Raw genomic sequence first — 22,429 nt, forward strand, 5'->3', positions numbered from 1 at the left:
ACCTTTAATATTGAAAGCGTCATATCTCACGGGATTGATCAAAGCACAAAACTGATACTTAATATACGATACTCTCTGTAACAGTCGTTTTTAGTCAAATCAAAATAGTGGTTTAGGAACCACAAATCCGAGGTTGAAATATTTATTTTATTAATATTTTGAGGTCTACAACATGATAGTATAATTGTGTAAAAAAATTTGTTAAGAGATTTATCGTTTGAATGCTTAATTCGATAAAAAGGACTAAATCGCGTAACATGTAAAACTTGAGTTCTATATGATAAAAGGATCTAATGACTATGATATTAAATGATTTGAGGGTTTATGAGGTAATTAGACCATTTGAAATTTGAGTGGACATTTATGGACATTATACAGGTGTTTTCAAAGGTTAATTAAAAGGTTAACTAAGTAATTAAATAATTATGTCTAAATTAAAATGTGTATAATGGTTGTATCATCTTCAACCTTGTGATGTTTGATCGAAAATTAGAAGAAGAGAAGCCATTTTTAGGGTTCTTTCATTCGGCCATTGCTTCCTTGTGCATATAAGTGCAATTTTACTCGATTTTTAATAATTTCTATGTTTTTGGAGTCGTTGTAGCTTAATCTAGCTAGCCCAGGGACTAATTTGCAAAACTGTTAAAATTATAAGGTCTTACTATTGATGAATGTGTATATTTTTTATGTTTAATGGTAGAAAATGAATGGTTGTTGTTAGATAAACAACATTTGTTAAGTGATTTTTAATGAAATTGCAAATTAGGGAGTAAATTGAGAAATGTGAAAATTATGTGGTGAAATGTGTGAATTAATGAAATGTGTGGGTTGATATAAACTTGTATAAAATTCGGCTAGCATGGGATTGTATTAAATTGCATGAATTTGCATTTTTATGAGCTAGGGACTAAATTGTAAAGAAGTTAAATATTTAGAGGCAAAATAGTAATTTTTCCATAATATGAATGTTGGGTTAAATTGAATAGAATGATATTTAAATAAGTTAAATTTGATTATATATAGATCAAGAAAAGCTACATTCAGAATTAGATCGGGGGAAAATAAAGTAATGGACTGATCGCTTGGTTTTTTCCGTATGAATTCGAGGTAAGTTCGTATGTTAATAAGCATTAATGTAATTGTGTTTTAAATGCTTTATAATTGTATTGTTAATGAATATGACCATACGAAAATGCTCGACGAAGATTTGGCAATGTGAAATCTCGATTGAACCTTAGGAATAGATAGGATACAAATGACATGTCATTAGGGGTTTTCGAGTTTGGGTGTTGGTCCGTAAGTTCTACCAGTGGATGAGTTTTTCGGCATGTGTTGCGAATTCTCGTCAGCTTGTGTGAGCAGCACAGTGTAGCTATGTCTTGACCGTCAGCTTGTGTGAGCAGACCGAGTGATAGCTCGAGTCGAGCATTTGTATATGATATATGAGATTGAGATGGTTTCAACCATGTATTGGCACTTAGGGTACGAGATTCCCGTGTATCCGATATTATTCCAAATGGTTCAATGGGTATGTCAATGATATGAAAGAGTATGAGATTGATACGTTTCGGTGCATGTATGTACGTAAACCATGTAAGCGTTGAATACATGAAATTAAGGAGTTCCATGATTTGTTATATGAATGAACATATATATTAGCCTTGTGATTAAATGGACTTGTAGTATATTATGTTTATATTACTTAATTTGTGAATGAATAGTAAGTTATATTTATTAATCATACGAGCTTACTAAGCCTTATAGCTTACTCTGTTTACTTTTCCGTGTATTATAGTGATTTCGAAGCTTGGTCGGATTGGGAGTTGTCGGAGATCTCATCACACTATCCAACTGTCATTTTGGTAATTTTTAACTTGTGTATTTGGTTATATGGCGTGTATAGGTGTTGTGGTTACTACAGCCTATATGTTGGTAATGTATTTAGCCAATTGATTTGGCTTGTAAACGAAGTATGTTTTGGTTATGTGTATAGCCATGTGATTTGGCTTATTTTGGTATACTTGGTGATGTATATATATATGTGCAAATGGCCTTTTGGTATGGTGTGTATAATTGCTATGCGAATGCTTGTTGTGAATTGATATTTTGGGTACCAAATGATTGAATTTTGTGATATGATATGCATGTGATTTTAGGCAAAATAATGCATATATGAAGTTAACCATTTAGGTGATTTGTGAATGTGAAATTGATATGTTTTTGAATTGGCAAAACATGATCTTATGAGCATTATAGTTGTTGATATTGGTATAGTATGATTTAGGCTTGGTTGAGATTGGTTTGAATGCCTATTGATGCTATGTTATATGCCATTTGACATGTTTAGGTTGATGCAAGTTTGGGTGAGAAAGATGGCTTGGAAAATAAACTATTTTTGTCTACACAAGCAGAGACACGGGCGTGTGTCTTCGCTATGTGTGACACACGGTCAGGTGACACGGCCGTGTGTCCCCTGATGTTTATTTAAAAACTAAGTCAGTAGCTCCATAAGGCCCAGCACACGGGCGTGTGACTTGGCTATGTGGCATAAGTCAGTATACCCTGCAATTTTGGTACGGCCTAGCACACAGCATGGCACATGGGCGTGTGAGGCCATTTTGAAGGGTACACGGGCTAGTCACACAGGCGTGTGGTTGGTCGTCTGATCCAGGTCAGAGAGTTACACGGGGTCAAACACGGGCTAGGACACCGCCATGTGATCTCATTTCGAATGTCCATACGGTCGGACCACACGGGCATGCGTCCCCTGTGTTTTGAAAATTTTCTATGTTTTTCCAAAAATTTCCTAAGTTCTCGATAGAGTCCTGAACCATTTCTAATGCATGTTTTGAGCATCGAGGGCTCGTATTAGGGACAATATGATTGATTGTGAATGACTTTTATTTGGATTTGAAAAATGTATGAGAAATGTATGTTTGTTTAAGTAATAAGTCTGGTAATGCTCCATAACCCTATTCCGGCATTGAATATGGGTTAGGGGTGTTACACTCTCGTTCATGTAGATCTAATGATTTTTCACCTAATTCTTTTCTGAAGTTCTGGCAACTCTATGTTCTGATTAAAAGTCAATCGCGTTATATTCTCTGATAAAAAATCACGTCATTCTCGGTGTCACATACCTCACCATCATAATAAATAATAGCATTGATTCATCCACTCATTTTTAACCAAATTACCTGTCGAGAGAAGTTCGAACAAAAATATTATGCAAAAAATATAATGCTTCGGATAAATATTAATACAAAATATCAATGCTTATGTTTACTTTTTATACAAACAGTATTGTTGCTTCAACTTATGCTTTTTCTACGAACTTTTATTCTTTTGAACTTCTTCAAATTTTATTTCCACGTTTTATGCCACCAGAGGCTGAAATATAGGTCATTTATAGCCCAAAGGATAACATCCTATATGTTTCTGAAAAAATGCTCCTAATAGTGGGGGTTGAAATTTGTAGAGAAAAAACGCTCCAAGCAGGACGCACTGCTAGCAGCAATACTGAAAATGCTTCCAGCTAGACGTCCTTTTTTGTACTATCTTACGTCCTGCTTGGAGTGTTTTTTCTCTACAAATTTCGACCCCAATATCCAAGGCAATTTTTCAGAAACATTTCTGATATCTCGGGATTCCCGAGATATTTTTTTAGAATCCATCTCGTCAAAATTATTTTTTCAATTCTCCGAGTTTTGATTTTTAATCAAAAATAATATACGATTGGTGTAAATACGAATATTTTAAATACCAAATTCAATTATTACAATTATTAGGTTAAAATTTTAATCAATTAAAACCATGAACCCTAACCCTAAAACCTTAAAAACCTAAAACCATAATATCTAAACCATAAAACCCTAAATTTTATAGAGAACCCTAATAAAAACACAGGAAAAAATGCTTCCATCTGGAAGCACTTTTCTGATTTTTTCCTGAAAATGACTCTAGCGAGAAGAGTTTTATAAAAAACGACATATTCCCTTAATTTTTCAAAATACCGGCCTATTTTCGTATTTTTAAAAGGCCTTTATTTGGTAATTTAGTTCTAAAATAAATTCTTATAAATTGAAATAAATGTTTTTTAAAATATTATCGTCCAATTGTAAATTTAATGGTTTTAAAAATATTTTAATAATTTTTATGTTTTTATAATTTTAATAATTTCAAAATGAAGCTAGAGAAACAAATGTTCAAATTTAAATGAATTATCTAAGTTCATTTTGGATTTATTTTTAATTTTGAGAAATTTAAAATTTTTATTATTTTGACATGTCCCTATAGATCAACTAATGAAGTTGATGTGGCACTCATTAACAACCACATGAGCATTGCTGTTAATTTCTAATTGTTAATGTTAATCAAATGATTTAATTGGTTAAAATTGTTAGTTTAGAGCTCAATTAAGTGCAAAAAGTTAGAGAGAGACTTAATTGTTTTTTTAATTATGTGAGGGCCTTTTATACCATTAAACTAACAGAAAACTTAGAATGTTAATTTTAATGTGTTTACTTAAAATATCAAGCAAATTGACAGAATATTAGGTCTAATTTTGGTTTTAACCCAATTTGGTCCCCAAACAAAATTTTGATGTGTTTATAAGTCTAATTTATGATTTTTAATGTGTTTGAGAAACAAAATAATAGAATTTATAAATGTGAAAGGACAAAATTATTAAAATATATATAATCAAGATCAAATTGATAGAATATTCAAATATTGAGTATTAAATGTATTATTATACTAATTAAAAAATACCATATTATCATTTTGGCTAACAATCTAATGAAAGGTGAACAAAATAGAATCAATGGAATGAAAATGTCAGTAATGAAAGTGAAAACTAATAACAAAAATAAAAACACACTAATAATTAATTCACTAATTATATAGTTTATCCTTGAAAACCAATCATTCTCCAAGATTTACAGCATGTTTGGTTGGCATGAATAGCCATTCCATTCATGTCAGATTCAATGGAGAACAGTAATTCAATAGTTTGGTTCATTGAATGAGTTATTCAGTGGAATCCATTCCTTCTCTATTCATTAAGAATAACTATTCAACATCAACACGGAATAGAAAATTTTTGTTTTAGTCAATTTTACCTAGTATATTTTTTCAAACCCACTTTGAGACATTTTCAAAAGCTTCAAAAATATATTGCAGAACTCATTTCTGTTTCCATCTTGCTTTTACTTTAATCTTACTCCTCATTCTCTTCTACCATCCATCAATTTCTAGAACATAATAAGAAAGAATAAAAATTCTTTTCTTAACACTTTCAACTCTTGACCAATTTCTAGAAGATAAAAAAAATTAAAACAAAAACTCATTTCTTAATAATAGATCTATAAAATTCTCTTCTACTCTCCATCAATTTCTAGAATATAACAAGAAAGAATAAAGATTTATTTCTCAATAGTTTCAACTCTCAATCAATTTCTAGAAGATAACAGAAAAACTAAAACTAAAACCCATTTTTTAATAATAGATCTATAAAATGTGATTTGGAGAGGGAAGTTTTCTTACTCATTTTTTCTTACATATAACAGATAAATAAAGGGAAAAAGCAAGAAGATAAAAAAAGAATAAGCTTAAATTAGTGGCTTTTGGAGCAAGTGAAATAGTGGACAATGGCGCCACCGGTGGTGGACTGTCAGTAATTGATTCCATTTCATGTTAAGAGAAAAGATTAGATGAAGAAGATGAGTGGTTAAGAGTGATGATGAAGAAGATGAGAAGAGAAAAGATTAGATGAAGAAGATGAGAGAGAGGACAATAAAAAAAGATTAAATTTTTATAATTAGGTGGGTGTTAAATCAATTTTAAAAATAATTTTTTAAATATAAATACATGAATTTTTATATAGTACTATATACAAAATACCCAAAAGAAATTTTCAACAAATTAATATTTGAAATATAATTTATAAAAATATCTCTTGATATTAATTTTTACCATAATATTCTTATTTTATTTTTAAATATAATTAATTTAGATATGCAAAATATGTATCAATAAAATAAATAAATAATAATTTATCTAGTTTAAGGGTTATAATATGTATTAATTCATATTTTAGGTAAAATTTTATTAAAAATTATATTAAGAATGTTATTAAATTATATAATTTTATTTTTATTTAATTATATTTAGTAACAATTATATTAAAATATGATTAAATTATTTATTATTTTAATTATAATCTTAATAAAATTTAATAACGATAATTATGTACTTAAAAAATCTATTAAAGGTACTCTAGTTATTTTTGCCTATTTTCTTATATTATTACAATATCATTTCATTCAATCAAATATAAAATATCATTATAATTTTATTCCATTTCATTCAATCAAACAACTAAATTACTAATTATAACTCTATTCTTTCATAATTCTATTGCATTAGAGCCAACCAGAGTTCACTTATTTTGGTTTAATGTATAAGAAATCTGCTTTAATCAGAATCTTTATCCTAGCCAATGATCTTACGCCACGCGTTTAATTTCACGTGCCGCTTAGATACTGTAGTTTACATAATTGTAATCGACGACTAAAAGAATTTGCTTTTTGTACTTCACTTTTTTCCTTTGTCGCTTTGGCACTTCAAACATTCAAAACTCGCTTGCTCGGCAGTGATCTCTCAGTCTCTCTCTGAAGAAACCAGAGGAATCATCGGCGAAATCGAGCGATGGCCGGAGATTCTGCGACGAAAATCAAAGCCTATGCGGTGCCTGCGGTTCTATTCTCTCTTTCCATGTTATATCAGCTCGTTCTTCTCCCTCGTGCCTTTCCCCCTTCTCATTACGATGGTGAGTCCCAACTGTGTATATATATTCGTATTTTTATCAGTATATTGGACTTTGTTGCTGGAATTTTTTGGTTTAAGAAGTATAGTGATTTTTAACTTATTAAATGAGTGGTAGTTTTGGGATTAAAGACATATTGTTCAATGGAAGAAGTGAAAGAGGCGTACGAGAATCTTGAATCCAAATGGTAATTCTTCAATTTCTTTCTACTTAAATTTTTACAATCTTTTTTTAGATTGAAAGAAAAGATTGAAGAGGTTAACATATTGATTATCTCAAAATAAATAAATATGAAATATAATATATTATGACGTTTCAAAATATATGAATATCACACGGATATACGAATTGCCAGGCTTTGATTAATTTGTTGGTTTTCGGACTTTACCATTTCTTGTTCGCATGTCTTCAATCGTATTGTTTCAGGAATTCAGGACTGGAAATTCCTACTACCACTGAATTTATCAAGGTCGGTTAGTTAAACTTCTTTCTTCAATTTTATTTACTTATTTGTTTTCTTTGTTTCTGCAAAAAAAAAAAAAAAGAATAAGAAGAAGTTAATTCTGTTTTTTAGCAATTTATTGCTCCTAGCATTTTGAATTATTAATAGTTACGTTACTTTCTTTGCTGCCTCACTACTTGCATTTTGCTTGCGGACGTACAAAAGAAAAAAAATTGCATATCATACATGAGTAAATACTAATATTTCTGAAGAATTTAGAGGATGTACTCCATCGGTTTACAACCATTATGCTAGAATTAATGTAGCTTCTTTGCCATTTGGTAAATTTTAATCAATTACCATCAACTATGATTTATTTTCAACCATTTGCTTTTAAGTAACTTTTTCTAAGACACAGAAAGCAAGCAGAAAAAGCAACAATCGCATGTAGTTTTAACATTGCTCCTCCATGATTAGATGAAGTCACATTTAGCCTTAGCTAAATGAACATCGTAGGCCATTATTGAAGATGCTGAGGTCAAATTATATAGTAATCCCATGAGTATATGGTGTTTATCATCTTGTTGCAGATTCGGTATGCTTATGAGCTTTTGACAAATCCCATATGGAAAAGGAATTATGATGTATTTGGAATTAATGAGCAAGATGTAAGTATTTCTCTGCAACCTACTTGCTGTCCATAGTTTTATCTCCTGGAATCATCTCCAAGAGAGAGGGAGAGAAAGATAGCCTGGGTTTTGGATTATTTTATTGAAGGGTTTTACTCCCATGGTCTGCAGCATGTTCTGGAAAAACTCAGCCAACAATATGCAGGGGAAAAGTTCTCTAACATAGCACTCCCATTACTGCGTACTGTTGCTTCTGGTATTGAAATTTTGAATCTTTACATTTTTTTCCCCCATACTATGAAGCTTTAAAAGTTAATGTGAAGCCAAAGAATGGGCACTTCCTGCAGATACTGGAGATGATGCTTTTAATGTTATTACTTCCAAGGAGTTTCAGTCTATGTTTCAAGATTCCAAACCATGGTTACTTCAGGTACATACAACCATTGACTGATATATGTTTGCATAGTATTGCTACTTTAATTAGATTTCCCCATATATTGTAAAATCTTCAATAGTCTAGTAGCCCATGCTGCTCATATCCAAAGGATAGTTTAAACAGTCTCCTCATTCATGGAGAAAACTAAGAGTTTACATTCAGGAGAGGAAGAGAGATTCATTCTACCCTGGGACTTACCCGTGTTGAATTGGTTACTTGGCAATCTAACAGCTTAATATTTTAGAATTTTATTTGGTTTGTTTATTGGCGAATTCAGCTTAAGCTTATTAAAACTCCCTAACTTAACCAATTTCCACTCAGTACCATGTTTAATTGGGGTTAACTCAAGCAGACGGCTATCTCTTATTCTTGGATAAATTGTTGACCATGCTAACTAAGTTCTCTAATGACCACATTAATACATTCACATGTCATCATTAGAGACTTGGTTTGCACCAAGGTACTCGAAATCCCTCGCTGATCTGGTACTCCCTCATTCATATAAGTTCTGCTCATTATGTCTCCGTAGGTACAGTTGCTCCCTCATATAAGCCCTTTGGAAATGGAAAGAACCTTCTTCATCCAACTGTCCATTCTGTTGAGCGTTAGTGCAGAAAGGTCCTTTTTTAGTGCCATACTACTATGGCATGTTTCACATTCAAGAATGAAATGCCCCATATACTGTAAAATTTATCTCAGCCTTTACACTGGTGAATATGCATGTTCTGTTTGCTTTTGGTTATGGATTTTAGATTTATTATTACCAGTTAGTGCCTACGCAATTTTATCATGGATTATCTGCGGTTCACCCCCCCCCAAATAATGACTTACGAAATCATAATAAATTCTAATGATATTTGCGTTTAGGTGTATTCATATGGCAGCAATCAATCTGCTCAATTTGCTAATTCGTGGAAAAGAATTGGTATGCTCTTTTGCTTAAAGTTTGGGATCTAGTAAGAATATTTATTTGCTCATTACAATGTAGATGTGACAGTTCTTAGTTATCTATGACATATGGTAAAGATATTGATTGTAGTATGATTACTTATATTCATTTTCAACTCAGATATTAAATTAATAATTTACTATGATACTTTCGAGTTCTGATTAAGGGCTTCTTTGATATCTCTTTTTCTCTGAATAGGTGTAAGAAAATAAGATATTTCATTGAAAAAAAATATTAGAATTCAGTAGTGTAATTTGTGTTGGTTGATGTTTTCTCACATAGTAGAATTGTTCAGAAGTTGAAATCACGGTCATATTCCTTTAATATTTTAATGAATTTATGTCTTCCCTTCATATTCAGCTGCTTTATTGAATGGGGTTGCAAACATTGGCATGGTAGAACTTGGTGAGGTTCAAGTTGCAGCCTACCTTTCTGAGAGAAAGCCAATGGGCCGGTTCTTCTTCAGGAATGGTTAGTGGTACTCTTATAACCTGCTAAAATATAACTTTGCTCCCTATTACTGTTTTTGGTGTTAATTTTTAAGACAATATACTGGAATATAGAGGGAGTTCCCTGATTGGTAGAAATTGTTAGATGAACATAACTTCGCTTGATTTTCTTCAATGAAGACTGAACTTATTTATATTAAAGTTGTCAGTTGCATTAATATTAGCAGTGTGTATGCCTTATACCTAGCGACAAAGTCATGGTTTTGTGATGAAGATGATATAATCCCCACTATTGTGCTGCCAATTATGCCAATTATTGAGCGAAATGTTGGTGCAATGAAGCAGCCAAATGATGGAGGAATTCAGATTGTATTCTCTGAATGGAAGCAATTTATGTTTCTTTCTGTATGAACTAGCTGAGTTCTCTTCGGCATACTTTTCTTCTCCCCCCTAGTAGATGCTGTACCACCGACAACTGGAAACTGCTGTTTTTTCATTTATCTTTTTGAAACTTTAACTTCAGCATGACCAAGCACTTCTACCTTCAGTTTAACTTAATAATAATGTATATAGGTCTTCCTTCAGTGGTTGCTTTCCCATCAGGGTGTAAAACTTCAGACTGTCTTATCCGGTAAGTTACATTTGAAGTTCGAAATCAAAAGAGAAAAAGGATAAATACTAATAAAGAATAAGTAAAATACATGAAGCACAGTTTTTTTATATAGTGAAAAGCAATATCTTTGTTTTTATGTTTACATTATACATTTTTCTATATCTCCAATTACTGTAATTAAATGTCTTCTGTACTTGTTACAATTTTTTTCTGTACTGCTGATATCTTAAATTGACACTATTGTATAGGTTTGAGGGAGAGCTCTCTGTTGATGCAGTAATAGATTGGTTTGCAATGGCCGTACTTAAATTGCCTCGCATCTTTTACTATTCAAAGGAATCATTGGTAATGTATAGCATCTCTTTGCTGACTTTTTATTCTTAACTAAGGTTTTTTTTTTTTTTTGCCCCCACTTCTATTCTAAATCATGGTTCAAATTTGATTGTCATTAAAGTTTTCTTAACTAAAGATATTTTCTGATATCACTGGAAAAATAAATTCCTATGAGGAAAGAAAAACAAAAACAATTATCATCTTTTTGCAAGTTTAATCTGTTTTATTTAATGCGTCAGTAAGATGAATTGTCAATTGTCTTCGTTGTTATCCTGATAAACTTTACTTCATAGTCATAACATCACTGGCACGTTGTTTGTTGCTATTTCCATACCCCACTGTTATTCATGTTAAATGCATATGGGAATGAATTCTTAATCTTATCCATTTGAAGTCAATGAAAAGAGTAATTTCAAAATTATGCATTTATTTTGAGCTTATTTAGGTTAACTTGGGTGTTATGCTTGACATACTAGAACTAGATGCCCTACTATATCTCAGGTCCTCAAACTCATTCCACTGTCAAATTAATAGTTATTCATTTCTTTTTTTCTCTTTTTTGATGAAACTTTTAAGTGTTTGCATTTCTTGTTATATTTTTCCTTTTGAGTTCTGTTAACTTTGTCGTGTTTGTGTCTTACTGATTTTCCACAAATATTTTTCTACTATTGGAGAAAATAATCTTTTGTTTTTTAATTATATCAGGGGCCAAGGTTTCTGGCAAAAAGCAGTCCCCATAAGGTATGTTTTTTTCTTTCTTTCGTCCGGTTTCATTTTTCATTATTCTTTAATATGGTCAAGATGAATTTATTTCCTTTAATCTCTCTAGATTTGTTTGTCAGTCTATTTGTGCCACTCCCTTCTAGGTTGAATCTCTGCCTTTCTGCCCTAGAGTATTCCATAATATTTCATCTTTCTTTGTTTAAACTCCTAAATTTAATTATTTTTCTATATTCTATTATTAAAAACATTTTGAAGTTAGAAATTACTACTATTAAACATCAATGTCATCATCCACTAACCCCTAAATCTAAGATTTCTATTTGAGCATTCAATATCAAATGGAAATGGTATGAATAGGGATGGAAATAGAGCAGGGAGGGGTGGATGTTGCTAAATCCACCACCGCTCCACAGTTGGCACACTTTGCGCCACCACCTCCATGGATGTATAATTTTGAAATCCGCTACCACCTTCATGGATGTTGGATGCATCCATCCTTGCTCCACTTCAATTTAATTTTTACCACTTATTTTTAATATTTCCAGTATTTTTAAAGCCAAGTAAATATTTATACATAATTCTTCAAATAAATATTTGAACATAAAATATATGATTTTTCTATAATAAATTATTACATTTTCACCCTTTTAATAGTTATATATATGTAAGGATAAAATGGCAATTTTATATAGTGGAGTGAGGTGGGGCCAGCTATAAACCGCTCCATACCCACTATTCAAAGAAAATTCCACATCGTTCCGCATCCACTTTTAAAAAAATAAAATCCACACTATATGGAGCAGATCAGTTCAGAATCCATCGGACGGTTTGGGTTTTGCCATCCCTAAGTATGAATAAGATCTTTTTTGGTTATTAATTTAACAGAAGATCTAATATTATTACCAGACTGCACTTCTCTAATGTTTTTCTGTTTCCCCTTCCCACTTTTTCTTGGTTATTGAATAGCTTGTGTTTTGCGACTTTAAACAGTTCTTTATTGCTTTCTCAGTTTGTTAGTTGTTATATATCATACTTGTTTGGGCTTCGGTCCTTTAGTAGATCATTTGTGTACTGTACTTTTATCCTTGTAGATTCTATCTTTTAAATTTTCACCAGATTTTCTTATTCAAGTTGTTCAAGTGGTTTGTGTGTTTATATATATGTAAGGGTTTTCCCGTTCAGTGCTTGTTGAAAAACTACCCATGTAAGTCCTGTTGCATCTCTCTTCCAAATTATATTAATCTTCCTCCTTGAGTATCAAGTAGAAAGAAATTTCAAACAGAAAGGAAAAGATAAATATCCTCATTCATACTTGGATTTGATTTTTGTTTTTTCGGAAAAGCTTGGATTTGATATTCAGTAAGAACAAGAAGGTACCTGGTAGTAATGTATAACAAATCAATGCTAGAGTACTATACTAACAAATTGATTATAATGGTGTCTTGAATGGACAATGCACAAGTTTTTGCTGGAAAGGGTTCTCAGAGAAGAGGTTGTTCCATTTTGTGTTGTGTATTCTTCCATCATGTTTTAGCTTTTATTTGAAAGCTTTCTATAAAGTTTTTGTGATCCTGTAATATTGATTGGAATCTGTTTGTTTGTTTCTTAGGAGCCCTTTCTACCTATTAGCATAGCATAGATTTCTATGCTGTAATTGTTGATATATTTTGCTAGTAACGCCTTATGTATATTTCACAGTTGATATTCATGACATGTAAGATATTATTACATGGGCATTCTTGTCCTTGTTAGTTTTTCCCCTTTTTAGATAAAAATTATCAACATTTGAACGTTTTGAATGTTGAATGCTCTTCCATTTTGTTAACTAACCTTTGATTTTTATGTTTCCCATTGTGATAATGGATTGTTACATGCTTCGGAATTGTAGGTAAAAGTAATTTTCTTCTCAAAAACAGGGGAGCGTGCAACTCCAGCAATTCGTCAAGCTGCAAGGGATTATTGGAACTATGCTACTTTTGCTTGTGTCCTATGGCGTGAAGAGGAATTTTCTGTTTGGTGGAATACGTAAGTAGATGGTTTTTCCTTTTCACTTGAGTTGTATGTAAATTAGATATGAATACTATATATAGTTACATTTATCTCTGATTTTTTTTTATTGCAATATATAGTATTAGTTGCTGTTTTAGTCTTCTTCCACTGTCTATGATAGATAGCATTTCCCTTGACAGATTTTTATAAACTAATAACAGGTTTGGAGTGGAGTCTGCCCCTGCTGTCGTCTTCTTGAAAGATCCAGGTCTAAAACCTCTTGTATACCATGGTATGTTAGTGCATATTTGTTTATTTATTGATGTCTATAGAACATCAATTTAATTACTGTGGATCATGTACAAAGCTGAACTTTGACTACTACATGCAGGATCAGTAAATGATTCATGGTTTTTAGATGTCTTGGAACAGAACAAACAGCAAGGTATATTTTAGCATTACTTTATATTTGTAAGACTTTTCTGTATTTTGATATAAAAGAAAATATTTTGAAGAATTAGAAAATAACATTTCATAATGAACAAATGCATGCATTTATTTCTCAATCAAATATAAAAATGACCCCTTTTTTTCTAAATTTTGTTTGTAAATAATATGAATTTGCTTTTAATGTTATCTTATTAATTTCTTTTGATCTCTTAATGACAAGGACTCTAATTACTCACTAGCACCCCCTGTTGATAAAAACTGATTCGTGCATATTTGTTTCCCCATGCATGTCACCTTAAAGAGGTAAACAGGTCAAAGATTCAAGACTAAAACTGTGCAGCGTATTGAAATTCAGGCAGCGGAGAAGCAAAGACATGCCCAAATCTATTTTCTCTTTGTTTTAAAATGGAGTTCAATAATGTCCTATCTTATTATCCTATATACATCATCTAGGGACCACTAGCCTGTAGTTCTATGTTGCATAGTGTTGTTACTGGTGCGCATCGGATAGCAGAGTAGTAGACTGCATTCTGTTTCTCAAATAGGTTGTGAATTTATTTTGATTTGCTAAATGGAATGCTTTAGAGAGTCTAGATGCACAGGTATTCGGCGTATATCTTAGCAAAGTTTTGTGATCCATCAGTTGCATAAATTTGACAATAGTTTATTGGAGATGTTATCAGAACTTATTTTGCAGTAGGTTATAGACGTGCTTGTAGTTTCATGACTTAAATATCTTGTTCCAAGATCATTATTCCATTCAACTTTGATGGTCAAATCAGAATAGAAATGACTGATTTCTGCCATTACGTGGTGGATCTAGCATTTCTGGCATATATCATCTATGGAATGAAGTTCAGTATAATACAAAGCATGCAATGAAATGTTGGAGTTTTCTTACTTAGCATGGAGTATGAACTGAAGTTAATTTGTAAGTGGAAAGGAAAACAAAATAACCTGGCTGATTAGAAAATTTCTTGTTGAAATATTATGTGTGACTCCTCAATTTGTGTAAGCTTCATATTGATCTTAGCAATTTATTCCAAGCATCTAATAGCTATCTTTTATTTCTTTTTCTTTCCTTAAGAAAGGGTGGTAGAGTGGTATCTCATTTTCTCTTTTTACAGAGCTCCCTCAGTTAAGGAGTTTGACTTCAGAGGAACTAGGGTGTGATGCTCGTGGCTATTCTCGTGCTGGCCGTGATACCTTGACCTGGTATTGTGCTATCCTAGCTGGAAGGCTGGGGCCAGAACTTGATAGCATGCGAGAAGTAAGCTTTTTTGCACTAGATTATATTCCATACGTTCTGTTCTCTTCATATATTTTTCCCGTTGCATTATCTGCCTCAGCATTTCCTTCAACCTCTTATAACAGTTCTAACATTGTATAATTCTGTTTTGTCTGGGTTTAATTTGTACATATTGCTTTTTACATGGAAGAAGTGAATTAATTTTGTAGGATATATAATAGTTGTTTTCTTTGAAAATATGATTAGCAGTTCATATTTCATTTGTTCTTTAAATCCAAATGACATTCCGGGTTATTGTTACTCGATTAAGTATTATTTTTCTTAATGAGAAAAATCATACACAAACATGGAAAGATGGAATCATAAGTTTTAAATGATTGTAAAAAGATTTGTTACACTCCAAACAGCCATATTGGAAAGAAAGAAAGTTGAATAAAGGATAATACACAAAGAATTATGTCTGCGTTCATGTGCTTATCTATGCATGTGTATCTATTTTGTATCTATTTTCAATGTAATACAATGATATACAAATTGTATTTAGCATTTCAACGGAGAACAATATGATGGCCACCTCATTGATTTAAGGAAATGGGGTGAACTAATCTAGATTATAGACCATGCGCAGGGTCCAAGAAACATTATCAAAATCTAGTGAGTTGAAGGCTGCAAGTGAAGATGAGCACTCAATAACAGCTGCTGTTGCTTTAAAAAGTAAGCGATTGACATTAAGCTGGCTTGATGGGGAAACACAAAAGGTGTGTCTTTATTATTATTATTGTTGTTGTTGTTGTCGTCGTCGTTATTATTATGATGTTGATGATGATAAAATATGCTTAAGTCCCTGTACTCTTCGTAAATTTGAAATTTAGTCCCTACATTTTTATTTCTTGGAATTTAATCCTCTACTTTTCCGATTTCAAAATTTAGGTTCAATTGTTAACACTGTTAAAATTATTTTGTTAAATTCAGGTTCATTATATCATTTTTTTAGTTACATTGCTACCAATGTAGTATTTTTTTTTTTATTATTTCAAAATGTCGCACCAATCAATTTAAAAAAAAAATTTAACAATGTTAACAGTTAGACCTGAATTTTGAAATATGAAAAATAGAGGGACTGAATTCCAACTTTGTGAAGAGGACAAGGACCTATGGCATATTTTAATCTTCTTCTTCTTCTTACTAAACTTAAGGATGCCTGAGATTTTAAGGTTAAAAAGAGCCCTTCTGTAACTTGCCTAATTCTTCTTTCTTCCGTTTCCTTGATGGGAGCATCTTTCATATTATGTTTAGGGTAAGAGCCGAGTCAAGAGGTATGCGAAACTGTGGGAACTGAAAAGGGCTTATAATAAGATCTAAATTTAGATAACAATGCTTATGATGGCTGACCCCAAGCCTGGGCCTGAACACAGTGATTGATATCGATATTTAAAGCAAGCCTTGAAAGGCTGAAACTATATTAGTCATCAGAGATCACAAAGCTTTCTTTACCAAAGAACTTTAGCTGATAGGTTATCAAACTAAACATTGTAACTCCTATTACTGTCCCTATTTTACATGAGCAAGCCCAATGGGTTTGCAATTGATTGAAGCTTAAACCATCGCTATCTTTTACCAAAATTGATTCATAGCATGACAATGGGTGCCAGGCTTCAAAAGCTCAACCAATTCGTCATGTGGGCTCTCATACCATGATAACTAATAATTAAATCTCAGACTGTCCAAATTGATATTTTATCTCCTAAGAATTAGTTTATTTTTAAACAAAAACTTTATTCTATCCATCTTACAGGTTTCTAACCTCTGATTTGTTTTTCTCCAGAACTACTGTTTTTTCTACCTTAATATTGAAAGTAGTTATGAAACATGTGGACCAAGGAGAGTTCCAACTGATGTCCCTCGGTTATTCATTATCCGCTATGAAAGGAATGCTACTGAAGATACTTTTAAGGTAGATAAGAAAGCAAAAAGTATATGGGAATTCCACCAACAGGAAGTTGATCCTGCTGCACAGCTTTCAGTGACTTACAATGGTTCAGCTGAAGTTTCCCGGGTATAAGCATTTATCTTGCGTTTAGCTACAGAGTCAGCTACCTTCATGCTTAAGCTTTCATCAAACTTCATAATTTTGCATCATATATTTTCTGATGTTCTGTCGAGGATTCACGCCCTGTAAGAGATCGGAGATATTTGAACCCTTCTGAAGCCAATATATAGGCATTTCCTGATTGTCCATCAATGTTGTTTGCCACTTTTGCAGATCATCCAGTGGATGTCAAACATAATTGAGGATGGTGACTCCAGGAAACTCCCCTTCTATGTAAGCACCATATTGTTCCTTTTGAGAAATTTCGGAAAGGCTTATATTTATGCATATTCTTTGTTTCAATTCTTTATGTCTACGTTTCTTATTATCAACTTATGGTTTGGGGCAAATTCTACACCAACAGGTAACCTTCTCTCCACGTTCATAATCAATATATATGGGTCAATTCAGAAATTTTTGGCAAGTAACATTTCTGTTGTTTATGTAATGTTTCGGAGAGGGGAATTTTCTTGCCTGGCACACAGTACCATAAGTGAGAGAGTTACGGTTGCTTCTTTATGTTTATGACTGAACTATAATATGGTTAAATTATTACTTTGTTTTCAGTTTCCTTTGAAACCTTGAACTTACCGCACAGACTAAGATTTATTCCATTGCAGAGGGTAAAAACACCAGAGCTAGTTCCTGAGGATGCAGAGCCTTTCTGGTCAAGAGGTCCACAAGGCTTACTTTCCAAAAGCATGGGAACAAAGCAAAAAATCCAACGCACTATAATTCGAATATATGATTATCTAGGTGATCCAAGGATTGGTCCAGCTTTGCTTTTGGGAGCCTTGATGTCCTTTGGTAGCATCTGGCTGATGAGGACTCAACAAAATCGTTCGGTTCAGTCAAGCCAACCGAGCCAAGCAGATAATGGTGTAGGTGATAATTTAAGAATGCACCTCTTTTACAGTCTTCAAGTAATGTAGCTATTACCCTAACAGGAGTCGGTAATAATGACCATTTTCATGCTATGTTACCTAGACTTCAAGCAAGTGTCAGGTACAGGCATGAATCTAACATGGATATACTCAAATTTTCAAGTTTCCCTAGATATTTAGAGGATCCTACATCCACACTTATGTCTGAATAGGGGTATCAAACATAGGTGTCAGATATGGATATTTTAGGTAAAATTAAGAGTCCAGTTAACATTGGCTCCCATATGCATTCACAGGAAGCTAGACACTAGACACAAGGGGCACATTGTGTTTCGTCTCAGATGTGCTACATGCCTTAAAGTAGTTTGTTTGGCAACCATGGAAGCTTTTAACATTCATCTGTCTTTGTTTGTTTGCCTTTTTCCTTGACAAAGAAGGAATAGATTAGAAAAACCCGTGTTACTCGGTCTTAGGTTTGAATATTGGATATAGATGTGTGTCTAAGATCGAGCATGTATAATTTTTTAAAACCTCTCCATATATTTGGAAGGTCATAATCCTTTACCATGTCTAAATATATGTCGGACTGACACATATATTGGATACGGGTTAAAAGAGTAGATAACAAAAGCATCAACTAAACCGAGTCTTCATAGAAAATTTTGCTGGTTAGTTCTACTTTACTAATCCCAGTACATGATTTTTTTAGCAAAAAGAACAAAGATATCTAGTTCATTGTGTATCTTTGCTTTCTGCAGATGAGATTTTCCTCTTTAGTCCGTTTAATTGTAATTATATTTTGACCACTAGCTTCTATATCTTCTTTCCAGGATAAACTGAAACCAAGAGAGAGATGCCGGGAAAGGAATGCATCGAAACGCAACTTACCTCCTTCAATAACTGATTTTGAGCCAAAGGATTCATACCAGATGCCACTGTCGGACTCGGACTAAGTCGCTTAACAAAAAAAATGCAAATCCAAAAGTAGAAAGCATGCAATGTAAGTGGCTACCAGGTGACATAAATACATACATGACTAGGATTTGTGTGCCTTTAAACGAACAGGCTGTCAAATGGACACATCTTGAGGCACCCTTGACACTAAATAGAAATGCTCATGCAATAAATTTTCTCCCACTTCATTTTGCTTAAATTGAGTTAGGGTTGCTTAAATTGAGTTACGGAAAATTGGTTTTTGCAGTTTTCTGTTAATGTTTGCAAAAACAAGATGACAATATCTATGAAGACTGTGTAGCATATCTTTTAGTTTTTATACTATTGAGGAAAATTAGTCAATTGAAGGAAAAAAAAAATACATCACTAACCAGTGTAGGCTGACGTGGTATTTAATTTTTATTAAAATATTGATGTAATGTACCAATACTTATTTATGACTTTAAAATAAATATGAAAGATGCTTTAATTATTTATAAAAAAAGGTAAACTACATCAGTCACTTTACTTTTAAGTAGTTGACAAAACAGTCATTCAGGTTTTAATTTAGTCACTTAACTTTTGAAAAATAACAAAACAGTCATCACTAATCAATTTCCATTGGATATGTAACGGAGGTAACATTTTCTATTACAGACTTTCATTTTTCATCCCTCTTTTCCATCCCTCTCCCGCTTCCTCACTAGCCCTCCCCTACTCTTGATTCTCTTTACCTCTCCTCTTTTTCCCCACCATCCTTTTTCCTACTCTGATTCTTTTCTTCTACCCCTCCTTCCCTTTGCTAACCCTCTTCCCCTACTATGATTCTTTCCCTCTCTCCCACTCTAAGAAAAGAAAAAGACCTAACCATCATGTGTAGAACATTTGAGTTCAAAAACATTGGAGACTTGGTAAAACCAACTATGATGGATGAAAGACAGTGACAAATAACAAAAAGCTTAGCCCAAGCAGAAATGAACATTGCTAAGCAAAAACACCAGAAACCTAGCAGGCTAAAACCTTTACGAGGAAGGAAGAAAAGATTCTCTAAAGTCCAGAACCTAGTAGCGACATTATTCCCAGGGAACTTCGGCCATGAAAAAATCAACACCCATTATTGGGATTCAAAACTTGGGAATAGATCTCTGATGCAAAGAGACCTGCAAAAAAAGAGAAAAGGAGAATGGTCGTATTCCCTGGAAAAGGGGACTGAGTATCGAACAATGGAAGACCCATAGCTGATGGACCCAAAAGCTACCCAAATTGACACAAGCTATTCTGAAGCTTCTCGAAGGGTCAAAACCCGAGTTGTTGATAATCCTATATTGCCACATTGTTTAGAAAAGGATATCACAGCTCCTCCACTAGTAGGTCAACTGTATCATTGCTGATTGCCTTGCATTGCTCTAGATTTAATCCCAAGAGGGTCTGACCCAATTTTCCAAGTGATGTTAGGCTTTTGTTAGAAAGCAAATTGCAACCCAACGTTTTAGGCGATTTTTACTAGCAGGGGAGAGAGAAAGAATCAGAGTAGGGGAGGAATGGTGGGGAAGAGGGAGAGGGATGGAAAACGGAAGTCTGTAACGGAAAATGGTTAGTGGTGACTGTTTTATTATTTTTTAAAAGTTGAGTGATTAAATTGAAATGTGAATGATTGTTTTGTCAGCTATTTCAAAATTGAATTACTATTGGTGTAATTTATCTATTAAAAAAACATAAATATGAAATATGGGTACGACTCTAAAATGGCATGGATAAAGTAAATAACTTATTTTTTTGTAAATGCCACAACAAATTTCTTCTATTACGTGATATTTCTCAATTGGAAAATGCTACCTGTCAGACGAAACTAACAGAGATGGTAATAGGCAACAGCTCGGATCAATTTTAGGAAAAAAAATAGTTTGTAATGCTATAATTTTTAAAAATCCAAATCGAAATTAAATAATCCCAGGTTGAACTTTATTGAATTAGATCTGTTAGGACTATTAGTTTGTTTGGTTATTAGTATAATAATATAAAAATTTATTTAATATATATATTGTAATATGAGGAAAAACTAGTGAACATGATGAATAAATAACCCATCTTTCAGTAGGTAGATTATTAATAGTGTAATAAACATATATTATTTTTGTTTGGTTAAAGTGTTAAACAAGTAAAACATAAGTATTTTATAAAATATCAATTTTAGCTATAAACTAATCACTTATTTAAAGAATTACGATGCAACAAATAAATTGGTACGTCATAAATCTTAATCCAAGAATTCAATTATAGGCATAAAATGTTTGCTCCAAGACATAAAAATAAATGGGTACACCATAAATTTGGTTATCAATTTATCTCTCAATTATTTAAAATACTTAAATTAAATATAACTTTTAAAAACAAAAAATGAGCCAACTAATATTTAAATTCAATACTTAAAAGAGTTTGATTCTATATTCAAAATCAATGCTCAAAGACTTAAAAACTAAAATATGAATAAACTAGTATTCAAATTCAATAATAATTTATTAGAAGCAAATTGATGAATAGCAAGAGAAACGAGGAGAGGAAAGAATTCAAAATAAGATATCTTTTAAGATGTAGTTTTCAATAAACCAAAATGATTTTGTATGCAAAATAGTAAAAAAGTTAAAAATATAAAACCTTTAAACATACCAGGAAGAAAAAAATTTGGAAACCACATACCTAATTCAAGAAATCAAGGTGAGAGTGAAAAGAAAAAGAGTCTGGAAATATATGGATGATATTTTTGTAATTTGGTTATTTTATAAAAAAAAACACGCTATGAAAATGGTAAGGGTAAAAAACATAAGTCCCACCCAAATGAGGTAAAATTTTTTATTTTAGTACAAAAAATCACGTGTATTAAACCATGTGTATTAAAACAGAGGCGTTAAGTTTTTAGAAAACAACTTTTTATTTTTATTTTTATTGTGCTTTAAACTTTATGTTTACTAATTTAAATATAAAATATAAATTATAAAATATAAAATAATTAAAATGTTTGATTTGAGTAATACTCAAAATGAAATTAATCTGAAATATTCATTTATTTATTTTTCTGTTTAAAAATGGGAAATAAATTTGAAGGCAAGGCAAGGCATATAATTTAAAATCGCAGTGTCACATTATTTAACCAACAAATCTAAATAGTTTTATCGCATCAAATAAATCCCAGTTGCTGTTGGACACAGCAATGAGCATTTGTTTCAATTTTTTAGGAATTGGGCAACTTTAGTTCAAACGGAAATGACAAAATTATCCTTAAATCTTACTACCATTTTATCTTTATAACCTTTTTATATATTATTTTATTACCCTCAAATATAAGCCTTTCATTTTTCAATTATACTCAATTCAGTATTTTACTTCTTTAAAGAGCATAATAGCATCAACTATTTCACAAATACTACCCACATGCAA

At 32.1% G+C, this 22,429-nt stretch overlaps 1 protein-coding gene across 2 annotated transcripts; it reads left to right on the forward strand.

Annotated features, from left to right (window-relative positions):
• The first annotated feature begins 6,544 nt into the window (after nt 1-6,544).
• On the forward strand, nt 6,545-19,214 carry LOC108482987 (uncharacterized). 2 transcript variants are annotated; one of them, XM_017786138.2, is made up of 20 exons: nt 6,545-6,829; nt 6,944-7,013; nt 7,253-7,295; nt 7,859-7,936; nt 8,069-8,153; nt 8,245-8,327; nt 9,201-9,258; nt 9,643-9,753; nt 10,305-10,362; nt 10,593-10,689; nt 11,383-11,418; nt 13,289-13,425; nt 13,611-13,681; nt 13,781-13,834; nt 14,967-15,109; nt 15,706-15,846; nt 16,914-17,144; nt 17,352-17,411; nt 17,798-18,062; nt 18,892-19,214. In XM_017786138.2, the coding sequence occupies exons 1-20, from the start codon at nt 6,709-6,711 to the stop codon at nt 18,894-18,896; spliced, it is 1,947 nt and encodes a 648-aa protein (XP_017641627.1). In that variant the 5' UTR covers nt 6,545-6,708; the 3' UTR covers nt 18,897-19,214. The 2 variants fall into 2 exon arrangements, with proteins under 2 accessions (XP_017641627.1, XP_017641626.1); XM_017786137.2 differs by having other exon boundaries at nt 6,546-6,829; nt 17,798-18,058.
• Nucleotides 19,215-22,429: the final 3,215 nt, after the last annotated feature.

This window comes from Gossypium arboreum, chromosome 1 (assembly GCF_025698485.1).
Source record: "Gossypium arboreum isolate Shixiya-1 chromosome 1, ASM2569848v2, whole genome shotgun sequence".
Classification (NCBI taxonomy): Eukaryota; Viridiplantae; Streptophyta; class Magnoliopsida; order Malvales; family Malvaceae; genus Gossypium; species Gossypium arboreum.

Bases quoted from the DNA above. Each gene is read 5' to 3' on its own strand.
- LOC108482987 (XM_017786137.2), top strand. From the start codon at position 6,709: ATGGCCGGAGATTCTGCGACGAAAATCAAAGCCTATGCGGTGCCTGCG. The intron at 10,363-10,592 runs GTAAGTTACATT...ACTATTGTATAG, and splicing joins ACTTCAGACTGTCTTATCCG to GTTTGAGGGAGAGCTCTCTG. The intron at 13,682-13,780 runs GTATGTTAGTGC...TACTACATGCAG, and splicing joins AAAACCTCTTGTATACCATG to GATCAGTAAATGATTCATGG.